The 25,895-nt window shown below is 48.5% G+C and overlaps 2 protein-coding genes and 1 long non-coding RNA gene across 5 annotated transcripts in view; 2 read left to right on the forward strand and 1 right to left on the reverse strand.

The window, feature by feature from the left end:
* LOC107992718 (uncharacterized) overlaps positions 1-25,895 on the reverse strand; it is a 196,033-nt gene that overhangs the window by 89,994 nt on the left and 80,144 nt on the right. The gene's annotated exons all lie outside the window — the stretch shown is intronic.
* LOC133667075 (uncharacterized) overlaps positions 1-25,895 on the forward strand; it is a 93,753-nt gene that overhangs the window by 14,143 nt on the left and 53,715 nt on the right. The window lies entirely within an intron of this gene.
* LOC107992719 (serine/Arginine-related protein 53-like) lies at positions 17,408-20,544 on the forward strand. Its single transcript, XM_017048761.3, has 2 exons — positions 17,408-19,293; positions 19,623-20,544. Exons 1-2 carry the CDS (start codon positions 19,150-19,152, stop codon positions 20,148-20,150), a joined length of 672 nt encoding a protein of 223 aa, XP_016904250.1. The 5' UTR covers positions 17,408-19,149; the 3' UTR covers positions 20,151-20,544.

Genomic DNA, 25,895 nt, shown 5'->3' on the forward strand with positions numbered 1-25,895 from the left:
TTTCCTCCTCGACACACTTTTTTCTCCCCTTTGTGCGTCCGTCCGAGCGGCGCGTCATGAGTCACGATCGAACGATCAGCGATGCCGAGCCGGGGATAAAGGAGAAACGGAAGTGACGATGGTGATTCTATGGAAGCGCTGGTTTTTCAACGGAGCCGTGATTTCGCTGTTTCCAGCCTCGAAATTCTAACGTTACGAAATATTATCTCTGCGAAAATGGAACGGCTTCCACTTTTGCCGATACGATCGCCGGTTAGAAAAGTTGGCTTTAAAAGGAGAAAAACTCTCGTCGATCCGAATTCCCCCAGAACCGTTTAGACAGACAGATGGAGAGAAAAGGTGAGTAAAATTCTAATTCGAGATCGAAAATCGGTGTATGATACGTCTCTCTCTCTCTCTCTTTGAGCCGATCGAACAATAATGGACGATTATTGGGAGAGATGGAGCGCATCGCGCCACCGCGAAAACCGCAGTGCACGGATGTCGACGGGTGGGAAAAATGGCGAAGTGGAGCGCGGTCGTTGGTGATTAGCGGCGCGCGTGTAAGCGGGCGTGCAAGCGTGCTGGTCGAGCCATCGAGCCGGCCAAGCGCACCGCCACCGCCCGATGACGTTGATGCTAATTAACGCCGAGTCGCTCGTTCGCATGCGTGAAAACGATTTTTCAAGTATCGCGCATTAGAGAGAGGGGGGAGGCCGAGAATAAGATATCCCCCGGTGATGGAACGCGGATCGAGTCGATGAGGAGGATGGATCGATCCTTGTGTGTCGTCCGGTGAACGTCGCCGGCCGAGCGTGAACCGAGATCGTTATCGGCGGATTCGCGGTGAGCGACACACACCTTGCGAACACGTTGCATCGCGTTGCATCGCCTGATCGCGTCGGGATGTAATTGCAAACGAGACGTTTAAATTATACATACGTACATACATATGTATATATAGAGAGAGAGAGAGAGGGAGCGTTGGCAATCGTCGACCAGCAACTGCGGACTATCCATCTACGTTCGAGGAGTGTTGAAAATATTAATAAACGTGGAAACGATAGTCTCGGATCGATGAATCCGATACGAAGGCGATTTCGTGAGGTGGGATCGATTCTGGTTTAATCGAAGGAGGCTTGGCTATGTGCGTAACTGTCGCATCACGATCGCGGGCTGGGCGAAATTTGAAACAAGGTTGCGGGGGTGTTGCTATTTTCGCGAGCTCGTGTCACGTCCTAATAATATTCCCTTTGATGCGCTCAACGTGTCCAACGTTCGATCGATCCATACGTGGCCGCTCATCTTTCAAAAGCCCTCGTCGTCGAAAAATGAGAGTCCAGTTGGTTCGAAACGGATCCCCGTGAATCAAGATTCTATTCGCGGAATAGACCTGGTTTATTCTGGTTTATTGATAATTCTCGTTTAAAGCGAGTACGCACGTAATTTTTTCGCGCATGATATAATTTATACTTTATCGAATCTTTAACAAAATCGAACAAAATTACGTAAGTAATGATTCGAGAAACATTGTTCGAACAAAGTGTACGAAACGAAACGTTGTTGAAAGAATGTGTTATCCGTAAAACTAGTCGTTAGGGAACACGCGTAATCTTATCATTAATTATATATTTATCGCTGTATTTTACCGATTTATTGCGTGTTTCCCCTTGTAACATAGTCCGATAATGCCTATTATTAAGTGTAGATAAATGCACGTCGTTATAAGAGATATATAAATTTTTTTTTTTCATTGTACGATAATTCCGATCGAAATTAATACCGTAATTTGTACGTATTACTCTTAATTGCTAATTTCGACGTCAACCTGGCGCGTATCGGAGAAATTTGATCGGAAAAAGAGATTGCGGAGAAAGAATCGAAGGCACGAAAATGTCGTTCGAACAATATCTCGAAATCTCGATCAATGGCGAACACGATATTAATTTCGCGATCGACGATAATCGAAATAAGAAGATATGTAATACCGTTCGAACGGTATTACTTATATTTATAAAGAAGACTAACCGCATCACGTTTACGCTTACAAGCTGAGGGAAACAAAAAAAACTCCTTCCACTTCCTTATGACAATCTAATCGTTTCGCCTTCTTCCCTTCTCCGTGGAATAACGCTGGCATATTCATGGTCATTTGCAAAGCTAATTTATCAAGACGACTTCGCGAGCAACTGAAATTAATATTCTCAGCTCGTAGATCACTTGGTCGGTGGATTTTAATGGAAACTTTTTTTTTTTTTTTGCTTCTTTCCCTCCCTCTCGTGAATATATGAAAATAACGAAGCTAAACCACCAGAATTTAATGCTCGTTCTAATGCGCGCCGTGCACGAGGACGTTCCAGTTCCCGGTTTTCGCCACTTATCCGGATGATGATCTCTGAACTAAATATCAGTACCGATATACGATTTATTTCGCATCAAGCTCGATCGATTACTCAATGGAACTTGTCCTCAGACGATATTTATACGCTTCGATAAAAATACCCGTTTCGTTTAATTTCTTGGCACAAGTTTTCTCGATTCTTATTTATTATATCCGCGAGATAATATAAATCATTGGGAGAACTGCTCGTACGAACCGATGTTAAAATTACATAATATATCGTAAGCCGGGCTACAATTTCCACAGCCACCGAGTTTTTCTCTCTTTTCTCGAGATTCGTATTAATAAAAATTCCGATTCCCTTTCGTAATTCTTTCTAAATTTAAAAAAAAAAAAGATAAACGAATATACGAGAGTTTCCCTCTCGCATAACGCGTCGCGTAATTAATAGATACACCGGAACACGAAACGAAATCGGGGATACATAATAAAAATTAGTATCACTGGTAAATCGATTCACATGGAAATTACGTAATGCGTCTAGCAGCTCTACTAAGTATAAATAATTTGTAGCCACCGATAAAATTAGCTGTAACAAATTTCAATCCTTGACAGAATCTTTTCCAGAAATACGATACCGATACTTATTTCTCGTGACGCGATTAAAAAAAAAAAAAAGGAAAACAGACGAGAGATATTTATCAATTTTCCACATGGAAAAATTCGCAAGACCGGAATTCGCGTAAATCAACTTATTAGCCGAAATTACGTAATAATATCTGACAAAAAGAAGAGGACGAAGAAGACGAAAAAGCTACGGTACCTCTTTCGGGATACTTTCCTAAATTAAACACTTAACGATCCTGATAACGAGATAAATAATTCCTCGTTCGCGGATGTAACGGCGCAATTAATAACGGCGAGGCGGCGTTGGCGGTGGTGAGCGGATAATAGGCGGACGCGTCGCGTCTCTGGAACCGGCATCGTAGTAAAATCTCTCAATTTGTTGCCGTGTCCGTCTATCGGGTTCGTTTTTTTTTTTTGGCCTTTCCTTTGGTCGCAATCTTACGAGCAACGCTCTCTCTCTCTCTCTCTCTCTCCCTCTCCCTCTCCCCCCCTCTCTCTCTCTCTCTCTGTGACCGGTACCCGGCCTCGCGCCAATGAGATACGCCAAGCGAAGATTTTTTTCCCGAACAGGCAATTTACGGTAAAATTGCTCGGCGAGGCGTGAAGAATTTTGAGAGGCGTGCAACAAGTGGTTGGGTGCAACAAGTTATTGCCGGCGACGTCTGGCTTTCCGACGCGAGGCCCGTTCCTTCCTTCTTCCATCCGTGTTAAACTTTCCTTCTCCCCGCGCTCGTTCCGCGGGGGGAAGCGACGATCGCTTTTCGTTCGGGCATCGATAAGCGGGAGGAAGGAAAGATCGGTCCCCTCCCGTGGTCCGTGGATTAAATTCAGGAAATACTCGGCTGAGTAGAACGATTATTCTCTAACACGATATTTTGTTCGAGATTCGATCGGGGGAGGAAAATCGCGATTCTCGCGAAAGCGTTTGGCGGGAAGTTTCGAGGGGAACGAGCGATTTTCTAGCGAGATGACGACCGAGGGAAGAATTGTCTGCGAAAGTAAATTTTTCGAAAGGATCGAAGGGGTGGAATCGAGAACGAAGCCCGACCAGCCGAGGCGCCGGGCGAAACGAAAAACGAATACGCGTACACATAATTTTCCAACCAATTTTATACCGCGGCCTCTCCGCCGCCTATTCTCAGATAACGGCCGGTCTCAGTCAGCGATCGCGTTAAGCGGCGGCGTGCAGGGTGGCAATAACGCCGTCATCGACGCCGCCTTAGCTCGTAGCAGGCGTTACGGAGCACCGGCCCGCGGAATTACGCTTAAGGTCCCTTGCCAGAGGAATGCAAGACCAAAGTGAGCGCTGACGATTCTTAAGCCGAGAAGGAGGGAACGGCTGACAAGAAGAAGAGGACGATGAAACGCCAGCCTGTTGGAGGGAGGGGAAAAAATTGAAAAATTTAGGACGGGAAAAAGGAAAAAATACATCTTCTTCCAAGAAGGGATCGAAGAAATCTCTCTCCCTCCGTTTCTCCTCCTTCTTCTTTTTATGACCGCGAATGTATATATTTTTGACGAATCTCGCCCAATAATGACGATTCCTCGTGCAAGTATTGCAATTGCAACGGATGAAAGAGACGAGGGAAAGAAAAATGTTGCGTCGTGAGGGAAGGAGAGAAGAGGGACGCGAGAGCGTGAAATTCCGGTCGGTCAGATGGAGCGCAAGATCGGATCGCAAGGTGGAGAAGCGAAGGGACGTCTGGTCGCGTTCCGTTGTTTCGTCCGAAACAGGCGCGACAGCCGCGGCATGACGGGTACACGTGTACTATTGTTGGTCGAATCCGCGGCCACCCACCTCAGACGCGGTTACACGCACCACGCGGGTAGGGGGAGGGGGAAGATGGAGTAGATCTAGAGAGAGGAAGCGAGGCAGATATGAAATAAAGGGAGACAAGCCGGGGCGGCGTTGGTTCGCGCGCAAGATTCAGTCCGGGCTCGTGTATTATCGTCGCTATTATTACGCCACCCTCCTCCCCCTCCCCTTGTACTTGCCTTGACGGACAGTACGACGGACAGGTTTCCGTCTCCCCCTTTCTCCTCACCTCGAAACCTTCCTTTTGGAAACCCCTCCTTTTGCTCTTGCTTCCCGTGTCATCTTTTTCTAGTAACTCGAAGATGGAAACTCCGCTCGCCTTCCCGTCACGTTCTACGATTATTAATAAGAGGGACTGGCCCGCTCTCCGAGCCTTCTCGCGCCGCCTCTCGGGAATCGAGAGTTTCAGCGATACGATGTAATAATTTTAACACCTCGGTGAAATTTACTCGCCTGAAATTTGAAATATCGTTCGAAATTCGATCTCGCCTTCGCGTTCCCCCTCGCGGGGGAAATCAACGTCCACGCGAATCGATCGGCGCGAATCGAAGTTTAAGGAAAGAAAAAAAAGAAAAGAAAAAAAACGCAGCATCTCTTCCACTCGAAGCAATCTCCTCGACTCGGAGATAGACTTCTTCTGTGCACCGTCTGATCGTTCTTCGCCGCTCTATTTTCATTTTCATCTCGTTCCCGGCGACGGATATTGGAGTCTCTCGATACCGATCGGAACCGCGAAGTAGAGATGGATCGCGCGCGAGACGAAGCGTGGTGGTCCGATAAGAGAGCGATGCTATCCGTTCGCGAGCAAAGCGAGGCTAGTAGGACGTTCGAAGATGGAAGCCTCGTCGGTAGAGACCGAAACGTTTCGTTTCTCGTGTATCCGACGGAATGATCTACATCTGTCTCGCTACACGACTCGGTGGACCACTGGTGGCGCTGTGCTTTCCTTTGTGCGGTGGATACGGGTGGGTGGCCCCGGGATGAACGAACAATAGTACACGTGTACCAATCATGCCAAACTGTCATGTCGTTTCTAACTGAACAACGGAGTTTGGCCTGCGTTCCACCGCGACTGTGCTGCCTCCTTCCCACCAGTCGCGCGCACACACACGCGCATGCGCGTCGCCTAGCGTTCTTTCTCCCGCGTTTGATCTAATCTGACGAGCACGATGATGGATCGCGCTTTTTCACGGGTATAATGAACTCGTTTCGAGATAGAGCAACCACGCTCGAAAGTGTTTTCGAAAGCGTTTTATAGCGCTACGGTTACCACCACGTTGCCGAGCGTAAGCGTGGCGAAAAACTGAGCAGGAGATAAGATCCGCGTTGCGGATATAATCGATGGCCGATAGAAAACGCGACGTGTGGTCCGAGAGTTGGTTCGATTCCATCTCGGCCTCGGAGCAATCGAAAGCAGCCAGATCGAACGGGTTCGCTTCTGATTCTAATTTCTGATCTCGCGTACAATGCGCGCCACCGCTGTTTCATCGGTTTTAAACGGGATTTTATTTAAGGGAATTTCGATCGAGCAAATTGGCCGACGATTATCGTTTAGGTCGGAGCCGGAGGGCGCGGGAGAAAACTTTTTCTTTCACCTTCCTCTTTTTTCTTTCGCCTCCCTCCCCTTCTTTATTTCGTTCGCAACGTCGATACGCCAACTGGTAATTGGACCGTAATCATCATCATTGACAATTTTACGAGCGACCATACGCCGATCATCGTTTCACGGCGTAAAAGATCGCTGCGGGCTAACGTCCTTCTCCTTCTCCTTCTCCCTCTCCTTCTTCTTCCCCGCCATCCGCTAATTTACATGGAAACTATAACCCGTCCTACTCCTCCGGACCGGTGCCACTCTACCCTCCATCTTCTCCCTTCGATGAAAATCTCGCGTCTGTTTCTCGGAAATATACGAATTCCACGCCCGTTTACTTGCACGGGGAAGGAAATTTTGAAAAAGCGAGCACCTCGTTACGCGACGTCTCGTAGATCGAGGCGAGAGAAAGACGAGGATGAAAAGGAAACGTTTACGCGGCGCGGATAAGGACGGGACTCGCGCACGACGAACACGACAACGACGACTTTTCATCCGCGACGACGGGGCTGACGTGGGGTATGCGACGGCGAACAACTCTTCGCGGTTATGTAACCACGCATGAAACTAATATATCAGAGTTGTCCGGCTTTGTGGCAAACTTAGACCGCGCGTCTCGAGCCAAACTCCCCGCCCCTCCCTCGATCTAACAGCGAAAGAACGCGAAAGTAACAGATGAACTTCGTTATTCCGTATCCGACCAATGCGTGTAGCCCAACGTTTTCTTTCACTCCTCCAAAATTTCTCCGGACCATTCCTACGTTTCTTTCACGGGGAAAAAGTTATTTTTCACTTATCTTATATAAATTTCATTTCGATCCCTGGACGCGCAAGTAGGAAGACTCGCGCTCTTTGATACCGTTGCCAACAGTCACCCTCGATAAAGGAAGATTATTCTCCCGTCCCGTGAGAATCGCGAGGCGAAATGGCGTCAGATTATTACGTAACGTTTGCGCGCCGGCCAACAGCGCGTCACGCGATATTCCAAATACCCGCAAACAAACCGTACCCGCCGTCCTTTGTCCGTCCAACCGAACGTCGCTCGAACGTTTATCCGATCCTCTCCTCTTCGATGTGCACGGCACGCGCTAAATATAAATCCACGGGACGAGTTCATTAAGGAGAAATTTTACTTTAACGAGGATGCTATCGATATCTCTGGCCGGGGAGGGAGGAAGCGGAGAGATGGAGAAAGAAGAGCACTTCTCCTACGATTTTGACAGCGTCGTGAGAGGAAGAATTTTTTGGCGTGGCGTGCGCGGAAAGAGCGGAGCGGAAAAAAAAGGAAGATGGGGGAGGGAGGAACATCTGTTGTCTTGGAACAACCACGGGGAGAATCCAGACGGACTCTTCCTCCTCGCCTTCCTTCGCGCAACCTTTCTTCCCTCCTTTTTCGTGCTCGTGATATTGTTCGCACGCATCGCGAAAATGCGGGTGACACACGCTCCGTTTTTGCCACCGAGCCAGGGATAAAGTGTTTAGTCTGAGTTTCGCTCGAGGAGGGGTAGAGGGGGAGCTCTCGAGGTCTCCATCGAGAGGACGGGGAATTTGGACGGGGAACAGAGGCGGGAAGGAGAAAAAGAAGCGTGTCCCGTATTTTTAATGCTCGTTAAGCCTCCCTCGTTCTCGGAGAGGGCATTAATATTCGCATTTTTCTTCCTTTCATCCGTCTATCTATCTATCTATCTATCACCATCGATGATCGAGGACACTTTTCAAAAAATTTCTTCCCTTCGACGAATACGAAAAGTGCGTGCAAATATTCGCGGTTTAATCGTGTGCGAGTCCGGAGGATCGAATTAGCAATGAATACTTTGGGCGCGAAAGCGAAGCAGAGTTACAAAGCATACGGGACGGGCAAGTATTAAGACGGGAAGGCACGAGTACAAAGAGGCAACTCGTAAACGTTGGCCGTGGCGCGAGACATCGGGTAACATTTGTCCAAGATTCTTTTCCACATCATCAAGGAGGTATTCTGCGGTTCGTACATTGTCAACGCTTGATATCCCGCCGGCGGGTGTCGTCGCGTTCCTCGATTTTAGGGTGTGCCTGTCGTTGGCCTCCGCGTTAACCTCGTCTTGCCACGCTCTCGTAACAGCCCGAGCTTGTACCCACGCCTGCCGCCGCGCTGTCACTCCCATTGTGCGTACGTGTGTGGAACGCGTGACACAGGCATGCGAGATTTACCGGCGACACCCACACGCGTGTACCAGATGCGTTCGAGCCGTATTCCCACGCGATTTTTCTAAACTCTCGTCTCGAAGGCTCGTTCGGAAGAATCGTTTAGACGAAATTTGCGTTTCAATTTTGTAACGCGGCTGAAAACGAGACGCATCGCGACGTCATATCGACGTTTAATTTCAGGCTTGAATTTCAGGTTATTCTTAAAGACGAATAAAAGAAAAAGGTACGATCTCTCGTAATAATCTCGGCGTTCCTCTTCTATGAATTATGGGTAACGCTTAAAAGAAGATTTAGCCAACCGTTGGTGGTGATACAAAAAACTAGAAACGGCTCGGTTTTAAACGCCGCTTTAACTCGATTACGGTTCAACCGTCGTCCGGCCGCAAATTGGCCGGTCGAGCGCCAGCTCCTAAGACGCTAATAAAACTGTGCCAAAATGGCGCCCGCTTTGTCCTATCCCCGATCACGACCGCGGCCGAGCAACGTCAGTTCCGTGACCGATTCCCAATAGCCGGCCGATCGGCGGAAAGTCTCTCTCTCTCGGCGAGATCGGCGAGGCGAGGAGCGGTGGTTCGAGACGATTCGACATACCGTAATTAAGTCGTAGCGAGGGATCAACGCCGGTATAATGGGATTATAATGACACAGCGTTAATTCCCGCGCCGACGTCCACGCTTCGACCGCTTCCACGCGTTCGAGCGATATCGCGAGCAACGTTTTAATCGATAAACAGATTTCACGCTTCTCTGCTTTTCGTCTCTACATCTCGACGATGTAGCTCGACCGCTCGTAATTACTTACCATCGAATTTTTCTTCCTCCTTTTTCCCCTCCCCTCCTACTGAAAATTTATCAACCTTCCTCGAACACCGTTTGGCGAATCGATAATAATTCGAGCGCGCGTCGACGTAAGTTTTCGCGCGAGAGAATTAACACCTCGTTTCGGGAAGCGAAAACACCCAGTAAACATCGCTGCTCCGCGGTGGGCGAAGCGCGGGTGCAAAGAGATATGCGCTCCGTGCCCCGTCCGTTTGAAATATGTTATTGTTATTACCTTATCCGCGTCATCTAATTTTCCCGCTGCTCGCCCTAATGAATGGAAACGGCCAACCGTATATTTCGCTTACCACGATGTACAACCGCGGCGGCAAACGATTAGCCAGCGCTCCGTTCGAGAGAAAGCGGAACGAAGCGAGTGCGCGATTCGTTCGCCGCTATTTTCTGTTCGGCTGACCGATAAATTTAAATTTTCTATAAATTCTACGAATAAAATTCCGACCAGGCGATTCTCCGATTCCGCTTTCCGAATCGTAACGATACATCAGGACGAGTATCGAGGAATTAAGCTGGAATAATAAGTCGGAGAAAGGAAAAAACGAGGGGGAGAATAGGGAGGGAAGAATGGCGAGAAAGATCGATCACCTTGTGTAACGGTCGGTGAAAAAGGGTGGAGGGAAGGAGGAAGGTGGAAAGAGGGGCATTAATGGCACTCGCAACAGCTTCTTCATCGATGTAAACAACCGCTAAACTCACCGGGCGCGGTGCGCCGTGCCAAAGTGCGGTCGTATTTTTGGAACGCACTCAGCGTCATGGCGTCTCACGTCAGCACGCCCTCGCTCGAATCGCCGACGTGGTACAAGCACGTTGGCAGAAAGAGTCGCGTGAAATAACTTTCGGTGGTCTCGTTTGTCGATCGAGTTTCTCAACGACGTCCAACTTTTCCCGACCGAAACGAGACCAAGAGGAAAAACCTGAGAGAGAGAGACAAACCGGAGAGAGGGGGCGAAAGATATAATAAAAGAGGGATAGAGAAGAAGGGAAGAGTGAACGTGATATAATTTTGAAAATCATTTTCCCGGTTTTGGAGGGAAAATTTTTTCGAGCTCTCTGCGCGTCTCTCCTTCCTCGAAACGGCGTCCACTCTTTTCCCCGAAGGGAGCGATGTCAGTTTTTATCGGCGCTGATGCGAAGTTAATTGGTTCTCCGTGTTGCGCCGCTACTGTGAAAGCCGATATACGAGGTAAAAGATGGCCGTAAATCAAACCGTTCGACTCGGGCTCGCTTCTGCGTCGAAAATTTCATACGTCGATATCTGCGTGTGGGGAAGGGAAAACGGGCGGGAGGAAGAAAGGAATGGGAAGAGAAAAGCCAACGAGGCAACGGTGCACGACTCTGTTCTCCTTCTGTTCTCCGTCCCGGGGAGGGGAAAAATGCGGGCGTAAATCATTTCGCGAAATCGCACGGCTAACGAGGCATCGATTTCAATTTTCCTCTTTCTGAACGCGCGCACTACCATTAACGAGTTAACGAGTGTCTTCCGAAACTCCCCTTCGACCTCTCATCCGCGAAATTACGAACACGAAGAAACGAAAGAAACAAACTTGGAATAGAATAGCGTTTCGAATTTCTAGATTTTCGAGGTAAATTTAATCCCCCGAGTTTCAGCTAGATTGCCAGTGTTGGAAAACGCTCAAACGTGTCGGAGGAGGAAAGAAAGAGCGGTTGGTAAATAATATAGGTGGACGAGAGAATCGTCGGAATCCGAGTTTGTCCCGTTTGCACCAAGATTACGTCTAAATTGGTGCTATTTTTTAGGCTCAGCCTTCCAGAACGTAGGCCCGCTGAACCGCCTTCTGACGTTTACGACCATTAACGGAGCTATAAATTTCGCAAACGCTTTTTGCCACGTACTGTATATACATTTAAATAAACCTCTTCTCAAACGCGTTGTTCATCCCATCCACCGACCGTCTCCTTTTAACCAATATCGTAATCTACTTACCCTTTAATCAATCACAAGACCATATTTACACGCGTTTAACCATTTTAAACCAAACTCGTAAAAAAAAGTAATAAAAAATAAATAAGATATCCTTAATCACCGACCACCCTTACCAGATCCAAGAATCTGCTCGCTCTAAACTTTGTCTAAATAATATCCGCGAGAACTATCGCGTTGAGAGATGAAAAATCGTAATCGGTCTCTAACCGATCCGAACCGGTGGTCGGTTAGACGCGGTCGTAGACCACCGGTCCTGTCTATTATTGTCGTCCGGGTTGCAAGAGGAGCGCGACGAGCTCTCCGCTACATTCATCCGCGTTCAAGAGACCGTCGGCAGACGGTGGCTCGTTCACTAACGGCTCGCCATCGCGATTCATAGTCACGCGGGTGTTCCATTAATGAGAGGCCCCTCGTTGCGGCTACTCGGCCACTGTTATTATAGCTGGTCATAACAGCGAAGCGTGGCGGCGACTCGGGTCGAGAGGGAACAAGTTGCGCGGCTATCGAGCCGTTCACCGTCTATTTTCACGTCGCCGAAACAGCGCCCCCTCTTTGTCCACCTCTCTGCTCGTCGCGGCAATTAAAGTCAAGTGGAAGGACGACCGTTTTCCGTGCGTTCCCCTCCGTCGTAATAACTGCGTAACGCGATCGAGTCGATGAGCTTGTCAACTAAGTGCTCTTCGAAATTCATAAAGCGATCGGATATCGATCCTGACGATTATTACCAGAAATTTTAATCGCTAGTTTTAATATTATATATACATATATATATATATATATATATGTGCGCGTGCAAATTCATCAACTGATATTGGCGAACGTATTTTATGATTATTTAACGAATTAATTGTAGAAATTATCATTTGATTATCATTTCATTGACGAAACACCTTTCCTCCTCCTCCCTCCGCGATCTGTTCCAATCTTAACCTAACAATTGTTAGATTCGTTCGAAGATGAATCTCCTGTCGCGCGTTTTTCGGCGCTGTGTCGAAAACGCATTTTCCCCCCGCATTTTTTCTTCTAAATCGAGCGAGTCGAAGATCGGCTGGAGAGAAGAGAAAGGGGAGGCAAGAAGAAAGAGGCAAACTCTAATTTACCTCGAAAAGGAGGGGAGGAAACGTTCGCACGTAATAATATAACGGCGAACAGAGGACGCAGAAGGCGACGCAGAAGGAGAAAGCAAAGAGAGAAATCCGGCCCAGACAGTGGAGGGCGTGGGAGATACATTTATAAACACGCTCCTCTCCGAGCCTTGGAATCGGCCGATTTACAGGTCACGGAAGAAAATCGTCCCCGTTGTTCCGTTGTTTCAGAAAACTAGATCGAATAAGAGAGCGTTGGAATTAATTTAATCGCGTACGATTATCATCGTAGCGGTAGAAATACGTTTCTAAACTGGTCGGCGGATTCTTTCTCGCAGGAGGAATCCGGAAGAGGTGTCGTTTAATTTACCAAGGAGAGCAGATCCTTCTGCCGAACCCATTATTTTCGTCCTTACGGCTCACGTCACGTTGGATTCCATTAAACTGACAAACGTACGCATACATAATCTCATGGAGCGGAATCCTCCATTCCTCGAGGGCATTTCTCACAGAAGGATCCTCCTCGATTGTTTCGTCTAACAGGCTGATTGTTGCGTCTGCCGTACATCAAGTTCAAACGCTTCTCTCTCTTTCTCTCTCTCTCTCTCTCTCTCTCCATATCGGTTGGGTGAACAGCCAGCAACGGTCAAAAGGGAAAAATTGAAATAATTTCGTTACAGAGATAAAGGAGGAAAGCGTCTACTCCTATTTATATTTGCATATCGCTATTATATACTCGAAACTTTGTCTTTTTCCCCCTTTTTGCACGCGACAAGGAACGGAAGATGCGTTTAGTATCGCGAGGGATGAGGAGTAAAGAGGAGAGAAAGAGAGAGAGAGAGAATACACGTTTGGAATAATTTAAGCGGCGGTGTCACACATTTAAAGAAGCATGAGAAACGAAAATGTTATGGTCGAGGAAGCAAGAGGCGGACGGAACGTCTTAATAATTTGATCAAGTACGAGTATTAAAATGTCGCGACGGATAAACTCGTCATGCGTGCAACGACACCGCTTTCACAACACACTCGACGAGTCAAACTTTCGCGTACCCGTAACGGTTCAATGAAACCAACCGTTTCACGCGTCTCTCATTGTCGCGTAAAATCTCCGGTCCTGTTTACGTGTACGTCAAAAATCGAATCGAATCCGCTCCTCGAAATGAAATTTACATCAAGGGACGCGTTATTAAATGTATCGAGCATATACGTTCCGATTTTATCGACTTTATCGCGAAAAATGTCCGTTTTCGTGCGAACGAATGAGTAGAATATAGTAGAAATCCAGCAACACGGGTAATAAATATTATTCCTTCGTTTCCTCTTCTTACACTTTGTACCTTTCAACGAGATACATTTCAACGAAATCGTGGCGCAACACACAAATTCAGCAAGAACATAGAGAAACATTTTTCCATCCGCTATTCATCAACCAAGTTCTCCGGGGTTGCTCCTTTGATCGTCTCAATCTGCATTCCCGTCAGGCAGGCCTCTTGATGTTTAATTACGTTGACTAATTTCACCGGTAACTCCAGCGGCTTCGTTCATTCGATTACCCGGCCAAGACGCTCGACGATAAATTCGAGGAGGAGGGGGAAGGGGAGGAGGAGGAGGAGGAGGAAAGGACAAGTCTCGGCCGCGATAACAATTTCCCCGTTTCATCGTTTTGTTCCCTCGTTATACGGAACAGCGTGACATTAGCGCGGGAGAGGTCCGTGGATGTGACATCTCGTGGATGGCTCTCCGCGGATCGCAGAAATAGCTGAGCGCGCAGCGAGCGAAAGCCACGGGTCCGTGAAATATGCCTCTACGTTGATAAAGTGTGCCCCGCGCCAGGAAACTTGGAAAATTTCGACCGCCATTTGTTAAACGCGCCATCCCGTTTTCCGCGTGTCTCGCGTCGGCTCGTGAAATTTTCCCTCCACGAATTTTCGAAACGAATCCGACTTAATTGGGGATCGGTCGTCTGGTGAAATCGCGTGGAGAAAATCGATGGAAGGAAGCAGAGGCATTTCTATAGAGATATCGGACAGTGGTGGAGAATTATATACGGCGGATTAACGTGAAAAATGGATTGTTTTCGGCGGCGCGGGCAGACGTGGTAGGGTAATTGTGACACGCGACAGGATTATTCATCGTCGCATGCGCGTTAACGTCTGGACTCGGTAAGCCACGGTTTCCGAGACGCATTTCGCTTGTCCGCCCGCGTGATGCCTGTCCTAAATTATGTTGCGAGAGACTGCGGTTTGAGGAAAGGCTGTGTTTCAATATCAGCGACGTCCGCGTCATAAATTTCGTTACAAAGTACGTATATACTTGGAAGCCTATATTCGATGGAAGACCGTTCGTTTGGAGAAAAGAATCGTTATCGTATATATACGTATTAGAAGACTGTAGATTAAATGGAAAAACGATTTTAGAGGGAAGAAATCTAAATCCGAATAAATGGTGTAAAATGTAGATTTTAGAAAACGATGGAGGAAGACGATACCTAAACGAAACAAAGTATGTATACTTTTAAAAACCTATACTCGATGAAAGAGCGCGATTAATTTGGAGAAAAGAAATCTATCGTTACGAAGTACGTGTGTTAGAAGCTTATAGGTTAAATGGAAGGACGATTGATTTGGAAGAAAGAAATCTAAATCGTTATAAAGTACGTATACATTTAAAAGCCACTCGATGAAGAAATCTAAATCAAAGTATCAGTGTTGGAAATAAGATGAGAGAGGAAGGGAAGGGCGAAATCTCGGACGGTGATCGGTAACGGGTAACCAGGCACGTGATGGGACACCCTCGTTATTATACATCGCGGAATTCCTTTCCGCGTTGGCGAGCCGCGTATGGCGGCCGCGATGCGCGTAAATCTTTCGCCACGGTTACAGCCGGCGGGCATTACGTTGATGCACTATTTATAAACACGTGACACCGGGACGAGTGGTTTGGCGCGGGTGGGCCGACAGAGTTTCGTGTTCTCGCCTCTTCTCGTCCACCTGCTCGCGATCAAATCCCGGCCTCTTATATTATTCCGTATTTTCCCCTCCTCTCTTATTAATCTCCCTTTCCGCGGATCCAACTTATATTTTCCCTCCCTTTCCACTTTCGATCGTTCGAAATCTAAATCTATTTATCCCTTTCGCCAGGGAATCCAATTTCCAATTCTTTTTCTTTCTTCCTTCTTTTTTTCTAACGGGAAGTAAAAATATATACTTATCAGGGGACGTGTAAATCGTATCGAAGCCGTTGTCGGGCCTCGATAAAGAAGAAGCGAAGGATTCGTGTTATTCTTGTTTCACGATGATGAGTTAAAACGTTTAAGGAAGCTAATGCCGTACGATAGTTTTCGCAAATTACGCAACGACGTGTCATTACGAGGAACGTGCTCCAAGACGTAATTACAAGATTGTCGTAAAAGACGGGAAGTAGAAGATAGAGTCATGAAAGTTGAAATGCCACCTCGACGCGTGACCGACACTTAGCTGCAGGATAGACGAGATTGTCCTTTCGTTACTTATTGCTGCCGCTACCCTGCCTTTCTCGCGTCTGTATACGTGGTTATTATTTCTGGATATCGTCGTGCCAAGATATCGTTGTCCGCGCGCGTAACTTCTGCTTCGTTTGTCCGCGAACGTGGCACTGTTGCAAAATCGTAAAAAAAAAAAAAAAAAGGAAAAAAAAAAAAGCCGTCTCTTCGCGGAAATTTTGGCGTGTCCACCCATTGCACGATTTCTCCACTCTCTTCGATACACGGTGAATTTAGATTGCTGCATCTTCGAAAAGAAGAGAAAGAAGAGAAAGAAAAGAGCACGTTAACACGACGCTTTTATCGGCCCACTCGGGCCCTTCGACGACGCCAAAGTTATCGCCGGTCGTGGCCGTAATTATCTCGAAGGCTACCGCGATACCGTGCCCACCACACTGTGTAGATCATATTTCTTGTCGGCTTTCTTCGTGTACGCGTATATACGTTATATACGCAGCCGCCCGCCGCCAACGAGTGAGACGTTCCAGGCCCGAGTGCATTAATCTCCGGCGACGGATGCGTTAATGTAATCGTTTAATAAGTCCGCGTTTATTAACTGCGCCCGCTCTCATCGGCATTAATTCACCCTTTGCGCTCATCCCCGTCCGCCTCGAAAATCCTCGCTTCCTCTCGCTCCTTTTGCCTCTGCTCGCCGCGCGTTTCGCAACCACGAGCCGCTCCGCTCGGATAAGGCCGAGCCGTGATCCAACGACAAAAGAGATTCGAGGAACCGTGGAACAGGTTTCTCCTCCGAACGGGGAATCGAACCGATTCGAGTCGAACTTGCGCGGAAAAAATTCCATTTTCTACAACGTCTTTAAACGTTTTCCAATGCTTTAGGATCCCTTTCGCGTAGCGAAAAGAAGGGAGGAGGGGAGGAAGAAGGAAGAAAAGAACGGAATAAACGGGAGCCTCGCGATCGATTTGTCCGCGGCGCGTTCAATAACGATTTCCTCGGGCGCTGCGTGCCCCGCCGATCGTGTTCCAACGAATGCAAACACGCGGCCATTTATCTCGGCTGATTCGCGGAATATTAATTATTAATTGCGCCACGAGTATTTACATTAAGCGGCGAGCTGATCGATAATTACTCGCGATAATATATAAGCAAAATGGCGAGCCGCGAGCAAAAACGCTGCTGTAATGGACAGACAGGCGACACAGGCGCGGCCACGGCTAATGCAATCGAGTATGCAAAGCGGACAATTACACTGTTACGAGTCCCCGTTTTGCCGTTCGGAACGCCGTTGATCAACCAATTGCGATGATCGCGCGACACGGCGTTGATTGGTCGACGCCCGATCGGCCGCTTTTCCCGACAGCCGAGCTGCCGACTCGCTGTACTCGCACTGATATTCTTACGAAGACACGAAGTCGAATGGAAAACCCGCAATATCTTCTTATTATCGAGACTGGCGTTGGAGCGAGCCAAGGAAGAGGCGAATTCCGCGGGAAACCGAGGTTCGAGGCAGCTGTGCGCGGAAGGACGAAAAGCGTCGAAACGAGAATGTGGGAGAACGGAATCGAACGACGTATCCGTAATAATACCTCGATGAAACGAAGAAAACCATCGAGGCTATCGATTTTCGAAGAATTTACGGCTAAATAATATCGAAAGTCTCTATCGAAGGCATGGAGGAGAAGAAGATCGGTGAAGAAAGGTAGCGAAATGGAAGAAGAGAGACGATGGCGTCCCTCTCGTCTAAGCGCGACGTTGATGAATAATCGTTGGCGCGTAGACGCGAGCATCTACATGGCGCGCAGGTGCGCAGGAGGATCGGGGGAACGCGGCGCGGCGACACCTGGTGCTGATTAACGAATCGGGGAATCGGTTCTGGTCGGGTATAAGGCTAAATGGTCGGCTAAATTGCCGCGTTATTCTTGTAAACCGCGGCATCCCCGACTATCCAATTACCGGACGAGGTGGCAAGATGTCTCGAACGGGATACACGCGTCCCCCGTCCAACCAGCTCGGAATCGCGGCTTTTTTAACGCCGCCGACACCATTAAGGGCGGCTAATGAGCACACATGGGAGGGAAAAAATTAATCGGTAAATTTGGCGTGGCACCGAGCCGGCTGCAAACTGACTTCGTTACCATCCAACATCGCCAAATTTAACAGGTATCGCTTAACGATCGTTCCGCTTCCGGATTGGAAGTGGGGGATTAATCGAGGAAAGCGAGAGCAAGGTGAGAAATTCGAAGATCGATCGATTAACATCGAGAATAATCCCTATCCAACCGCCACTGTTCCCACGTTATTCGCGACAACCGACAGCCGATATCCGTTTCGCTTTTTCCTATACCTCCTCTCCACGGTTCGTCGATTCGATACCTCCGCGCGTTTCAAGTTGAGAAAAACGAGTAAGCTAATAATCTAATCGAGACTGATACCGAGATAACTCGAGATCATTACGAATTTATATCGGAGGAGGGGGGAGACGTGAAAGGATGAAAGAAGAGTGAACTTGCACGAGCGAGGAACCGAGTGAAAGCAGCGTTAACGTCAACAACGAGGCGCTGCGATACGCGCTTCGTTCCCTTCTTTCTTTATCGTTTCCGTTTCTCCTTCCTTTCCTACCATTTCACCCATGTAATTCGGTTTAACAGCGATGCACTTTGAAAATCTCCATCTTGTCACGCTTCCGCGGATTCGATTTTTCCCCCCCACGGCCCTATTAAACGGATAAACCCGTCGCTCGCGGCAAGGTAATCCTCGGTACCCGTTCAACTGTGAACCGAGCTATAACCGAGGAACGAGTCCGAGTTTTTCTTTTCGAGAAAAAGAAAAAAGAGGAGGGGGAGGGATCGACGTCGATATCGAAGCGATCGGGACACCGGCTTCCGATGGTGTCCGTTTCAAGGCGAATCAGACAATTTCGTAGTGGAATAGTTTTCGAGTGGGGAGCTTGGCGTTGAATGGAAAAAAAAATCGAAACGCGGAAACCACGGTAAACAAAATCGTTTAGTTGGCACCCGGATCGTTCCCGAGACGCAAATCGATCACGATGATTTTGGCATAATTTCTTCAAATTTTCTCGTGATAATTCTAATCCAAGCGTATCGTTTACAAGGCGTTCGTCTAAATTACACGTAAAGCTCAAATGCACATTATCAACAAGTTGGAAGCTGAAAGCTTTCTCGGTTCACCGATTCGAAGGGATCGTGTCGAAACTTTCTTTGAAAAAAAAAAGAAAAAAAAAGCGGGAGACGTAATTGAAAAATGGGGAAGCAAACGCCCAAGATGTCGTCCAGGGTGGTTAACGCCATCAGGAATCTGAGGGAGGCTCACGGGTCCACGTCGAAAGAGATCATGAATTATATCATGTCGCAGTGCAACGTTCACGAGTCGACCGTGAACAGACAGGTAGCTTCGCTTCTTCGTATCTTTTTTTCTTCTTAAAAAATAAAAAGGGGGAAAAAAAACAAATTTCAAATATCACGAAAAAAATTTGGTCGAAGCAAACGAATATTTTTCGAGGTTTTTCGATCGGTCTAGCTTCCGAATGGCTGGATCGATATATCGTCCTAGAGAGAGAGAGAGAGAGGAAGAGGGAGAGAGAGAGAGAGAGAGAGAGAGAGAGAGAGAGAGGGAGAGAGAGAGAGTGTAAACGCGACAAGAAAAATACATACATACGTATATACATACGGCATTGACGAATTCGAATCCCCGTTTCTTCCTTCCCCCCTCCCCAGATGCACGCGGCGTTGAAACGCGGTTTGGACTACGGTATCCTGAAGAAGGCCAACGGGCACTATTTTCTCAACACGGACCCGGATTCCCAGCTCACGTCGAACATGATGCCAACCGAGCAGGCGAGAAGAAGGGGGCGAAGAAGACGAAGCAGGGGTCGGCGGAGAAGAGGTCGTCGAAGGGGGCGCAGGAGAAGCAGAAGGAGAGGGCGCAGAAGACGCAGAAGCAGTCGCCGTCGTCGCCGTTCGACGAGGAGGAGGGGCCGTGGGACGAGAATGAGGCGGATGGCGTGCACGAGATGCAGGTGCACCAAGAGGACCAGGGACATAGTTGCCCTGAATAGTAATCCGGTGGAGCAACTGACGGCTGAGGACAACGGGATGTGCACGTGCGAGAAGGAGAGCAACATGGAGACGCGGTCGAGGCACAGCAAGAGCCGCGATCGAAGCATGAGTCGGAGCCGATCGTCGGCGAACAGCGATCGAGATGACGGGGCCAATAATCGACGCGCGAACATCGAGGAGGATTAATCGATTCTCGAGGGAGAAGCAAGTCCGTTACCGTGTTGCATCTTCCCGGCGCGTCGTCAACGCGTTGCATAGACCGTTCCCCCCTCCCTGTGGAACGATCGGTGCCGAGTGAAACCGTTCGCGTCTCCGAGTATCATCTGTCGTCCGTCACTTTTGTTTTTTCTTTCTTTCTTTCTTTCTTTCTTTCCTTCCTTCCTTTCTTCCTTCCTTCCTTCTTTCTTTCTTTCTTTCTTCCTCCTCTCTTTTCTTTTTTTAAATCGTATAGCTCCCTCTCTCTGTTCCTCTGTCGACATAAAATTCGTATATCATTTTTATCGAGTGATTTATCGAGTGATGAATGTGATTTTCAACGATCATGTAATAATTGCGATATATAATAAATTGGTAATGTCCAGTTTCTATTTTATATCCAAATTTTCTATAGCTCCTCTCGTTTTCTCAAACTCGTTCGTATCTTTCGGGGAGAAGAGTTTCACGACGATTCGCGCGTGCGCGCGTGTACGCACGGATGGATGGATGGATGGAAGAAGAAGGCCTTGGCCGAGGTGGTCTGAATGAAAGCAACGGCAATAACTCTTGGAGTCGAGGCGGGTTAGAAAGCATCGAGAAGCGATTAGTGGTATTTACCGGTCCCCACTGAGAGAGAGCCTGCCGATTCCCGGTACGTTCCGACGTCCCGCAGGGATCCGCGTACGCGTCACAATACCGCCATCCAACTGCTCCCCATTCTCTCTCCAACCTCGGATGTCACGCTTCCCATCGGGCCCCTATTAATAATCTTCTAACGGTGACCATCCAACAATTTTTCCACCTGATGGCTACCAAACGTTCATTAAACTCTTTCCTAAACTTATTCGAATGGATCGACAAGCTGTTCCCTATCCGATCCGCGATTCGAACTTGCCTTCGAAATGGACTGTGGATTGATTTATCTCCGGCCGAGTTGTCCTATTCGCTCATCCATTCCCATACGAACGAGATCGGTTTAATTCGGCCTCGGTAGTTTCGGTGCGACTCATAACGAGTAAGCAACCGCGCATCACCACTTCCTACGTGTCTTGGAACAGCTCGTTATTTCGCAAGGAGTAGCGAAGAAACGCTTGAACGAGTCTATGGCAAAGGAACGGGTCGATAACTCGAGCGCTTAATATAGTTGAAAACTGTATTGCGTCCACTCAATTTTCAGCGAGACGATTATCTTTTTTTCCTCAACGACCGTGGCAAAAAACGACGATTCCTAACATCGCTCGCTCGATGGAATAATATTCCTTGCTCCAACACTTGGTTTTTCGATCGTTTCGAAACTAGAAGGCAGAGGTCGAGCATCGGGTTACGGAGATAAGATAACGGAGGGGAGAGGGTTTTCGTTGCGCCTTATTACTCGTTATTTAACGAAGCAGCGAGTGTTCGCTGATAAGAGGAAGGGAACAAATTGGGGGAGGGGTGGAGGATAATTCGCAGGAGGAAGGCGGCCTAAAAATCCACGGGCACAACTCGCCACCGAGAAATTTACGAGTTCCCCGCTGAAAGCCCCGTTATCGTCCGGTGTCCCTCCCTCCCACCCGTGTCTCCCCGCCTCGATCTCGCAATTAGTTCGCGGGAACACCGTCTCCGGGAAGCGGCGTGGCCAGCCTCCAGTTTCGCTTTTTCCATCTTTTTTTCCCCCTTCCTTCCACGTTACACCTGCCACCGACGCGGCATTTTCGCGCGCGCTCCCAATTCTTCGTCTCCGGGAATCTTTGTCCTCTGTCCGAACCGATTCATGTTTTTTCTTTTCAGACGATTATACGTAAAAATACATTCGATTAAACTTGAAGAAAGGGGGCGGAATTCGGATCGAGAATCGGTTCGCCAAGAAAGAGTTTCGAGAGATGCTGTGCACGAAGAAAAAAGATGGACGAAGCGCGAACGGGCAGCGACGAGTCTCGCGAAGCTATCTGAAGGCGAATCGCGTTGCTGAATCCGACGAGGAGTGAAGAAAGGTCGGAAATTTCGTGGTCTCGGGTCATCGCGAGCTCTCTCCCTGCCTCTCTCTCTCTCTCTATCTGTTCTAAACGACGAAACGAATGTTGGGTAGGGTCGCAGCAGAAAATCTCGGCGATACGATCTTTCGCCGCGCGGAACGGTGGATCGAGGTGTCAGCCTTGTTCTTACTACGTGTACCCGTTTGCCGAGATACCGTCACTCTGACATTACTCGCGATATCATTAAGCTGGATTTATGTCGCGCGTAAACGGACGCGCATCCCTCGCCCGTTATATTCTACGAATATACGCGTATTGGGCTAAATTGGCGGCGAGCGAAAGACGGTTCGGGACAATTTAGCGAGCACTCGAGGGAAATTGCCTTGGCGAGGATGTTCGAAGCGGGAGGAGGAGGGGAGGGTGGGTTATTCTTTCTCCAACTTGATATTCTCTCGAATCAAAAAAAGCTCGAGTTATATAAGTTAAGCTTGAGAGACGAGTCTTAAGCGACGGTTCGGTTGTACGTGTCGTAAACGTTGAAATTAATTTTAGTACAGTTTGCAGATATGGCAATGAAAAAAGTAGAAAGTTTCATTGACAAATCATTATTATAAATTAACGACGTCTTAAAAATAAAATTTATTATAAGTAAATTAATAAATTTTGACGTATGATTATCGTTGCATCGAAACAAGAGCGGAGTCGCGATTCGCGAATGGATTCGCGAAAATCATCTCGAGCTGCTACGAGCGAAGGGTGGAGGATTCTTGGGAAACCGAGGAGAAACGACACTTTGGATAGATTCGTATACGGGGTCAATTAACCCGTAAACGCGGCTCGTTCGTGAAGAAAGGAATATATATCGCCCGTGGTTGAGCCCAACCAATCCACTCCGTCCCCAAAGGAATTTAATTAGCCGCCACCTTTACGGCTATTACGGACCAGGACCACATGCGAGATTCTTTAATTCGAGCGATCCTGGGGCCGCGATAACCCATGAACTGCGCTGCCCCGGCTAGAATTAGACCGGATGACACGAAATCAGCAGGTGACTATCTCCACGATATCCTCTCTCTCGCGGTGTTTAACGTCGAGAAGAATCTCGCACACGACGCGCCACCTCGAAAGGTGACCGCGCTTAATTGCGGCGCAGATGCGTCCAACGATTACGATTCCGGCCCTGCTTGCCCGTTTCGTCTCGTTTCGTAACGAATTCTTCGAATATCTCCAACCTTTTTACATCCTCCGCGCGAGCGTATCTGAAAATCTGATCGAAATCGAAACAACGATCGCCCACGCGTCCCGAATCCTCGAGCAGGAAAGAAGAAAAGGAGAGTGGGCGAGGCGAACGATCGCTCCTGAGATTCCACCCCGCAGATAGATCCAGAAGGGCAGTTGGAACAACGGTTCTCCACGAGGCCTCCTCTTCTGGCTGAGCAACGGAAGAGAGGATTCAGCGCGCCTTTTTCGCGGACATTTCGCCGGATCCGACGTTCATTACACACCGTCGGAGAGAGCGAGATCGCACGACCGCTTAACTGTTTTGTCCCGGCTGATGGATAGCGCGTCCGCGCGTTATTACCGGACACACTCGCCGCACAGTTTTACGAGTCTAGATTGGGTACACGGGTTTCTCCAGTCCGGGCAGAGGTCTACGACAGAAGCGTTAATAGCGTGTTTACCGATAATGGTCCAAAGGGATTGACTGAGAAACGTTACGATTATTTTCCTCTCGAGCTTCATCTTGGGAGAAGCTATTACAGAGAGATGAGCACAGAGGGATTATCGACCCGTCATCTCATTGTGATCCTTTGTGTACCTCGAGAACTCGTCCCATCGTCCAATATTCGCGATATTTAACGATTTTTCGAATGAAAATTACCCTTATTTCTGCAGCAATCCCCTGATCTCTTATTCCCTTCTTCCTTTTTTTTCTTTAATCGATAAGGACGAAACATCGATCGATCCGCTTAAAACCGGTAATATATTCGTTGCGCGAGCAACGAGCGGCCGACTTAATTTCGATCGAGAAGATTATCGTTCCGCAGCCGATGATCATTCGAATCGTAATTTTCTATTAAGAAATGCTCTCGCGCGCATTCGCGCGGCCAGATGATATCGGGCGCACGATTTATGAAGAATTAGTAAACCGTTCAGATACGATCGAACATTTCACGAAAGCTGGCAAATGGATAAAGATGAGGAGGAGGGGGAGGGGCGTGTTACGAGCGTTTTCTATCAAAATGCAAACGAGAGAGGATGCGTAAAATGTCCTTATTATCACCACCATCGATATCGTCGTCGCTCGCCCCGTACGCGACGCTCGAGGACACGGCGAGAAAGCGCTCGAGACGCGCGCGCGTGTGTGTGTGCCCCAGATCGGTGGCGATAAGGCTCTCAAGGTCCGCTTTTAACTACCCGTCCACGGTTCGCGGCGAACAAGAAATTTCTCGCCTCCGATCTCTCTCGCTCCAACCAACTCGCGACGATCCTATCGCGCGTTTTTCTATCCAATCTTTCGAGAAATCGCCGATATCGAACACCCACCCGACCGATTCCAGGAAACGAGGGGGAGGGGAGGGAGATCGGCGGGCGACAAGTTGCCTCGCGAGGCAGAGGAGCAGCTGGCACCACCCCCAGATGTCGTGCGTGCCGCTCACCGGAAGCCCTATCGATAATTATTTATCTGGAGGCCTAATTAACTCCGTTTTAACCGGAGTCCCAGGAGATAAAATTACCGGCCGCGTTGGAACGCGATCGGCGGAAAGAATTGGCCGGAAGGGAGGAAGGCTACACCTGCGGCGAGGCCGCTGATATATACGAGTATATGCGGCGTATCTCCAAGTGTGGGCGTCTTACTCGCTCCCTTCTCCTTATCCTTCTTCTCTCTTTCTCGCGCAGATCATATTCGAGAATAGAGGAGATACGAAGGCAACAACTTGGCCGACCAATTTCTTTACTCTTCCTTTTTCTCTCTTCGTCGAGGAAAGAAACTCGCGAACACAATCCCGAGACACTGAGCGGACACGCGCACTGTTCGAGGACGAGGCGGTATTTCCAATTCGCGCGGTTTCGCTTCGAATTAATCCCGTCACGCGCTCGATAGAATATCCTCGTGATTAGCGTGATAACCGGCCGCGAGGAGTCGCGAGCCGGTTAATTGGACGTTTAATTAGACGGCGTAAGCAAGCGTGTCGATGACGGAGAGAACGAAAAAGAAGAGGGAAAAAGAGCGAATGCGACGAGTTCGTTACTGCGATCGAAGCGTCTTTCCCGGATTCGCGGTGGCGAACGGATCACGTGTGCGCGATATAAAAGGCAGGATAAAAGGCAGGGAGCTGGTTATAAGAGGAGCGAGAGATGTGGATACGCGTCGCAACTCAATCGGGAGATTTTTTCTTCTTCTTCTTTTCTCAAATGGAAAACATCGGGCACCCCTTCCGGTAATCAACGCGCAGGCGGAACCAGCCTCGTATTTATATAAAGTGCGAAGCAACAACGGTGGAAACGTATAACGAGGGGCGGGAGCGGGTGAAGAATAGACGGGGAGGAGGAGGAGGAAGAAGGAAGAGAAGGTAAGCGATGTCGATTGGCCGAGTGGCCACAATGGATCCGCACAGACGGCTCTATTCACGGCTCCAAACAATGTAATCGCAACTCACCGCTTTCCGCGACGCTCTCTCTCTCTCTTATCGATCGATGATCGACGGATCCCGGTTTAGTAGATTCACGGCCCCCTCCGCGCCCCCCGTTAATTAATTAACCGGCTGTCCAGCGGCTT

This window comes from Apis cerana, linkage group LG1 (genome assembly GCF_029169275.1).
Source record: "Apis cerana isolate GH-2021 linkage group LG1, AcerK_1.0, whole genome shotgun sequence".
In the NCBI taxonomy this organism is placed as follows: Eukaryota; Metazoa; Arthropoda; class Insecta; order Hymenoptera; family Apidae; genus Apis; species Apis cerana.

Bases quoted from the DNA above. Each gene is read 5' to 3' on its own strand.
- LOC107992719 (XM_017048761.3), top strand. From the start codon at position 19,150: ATGGGGAAGCAAACGCCCAAGATGTCGTCCAGGGTGGTTAACGCCATC. The intron at 19,294-19,622 runs GTAGCTTCGCTT...CCCCCTCCCCAG, and splicing joins AGTCGACCGTGAACAGACAG to ATGCACGCGGCGTTGAAACG.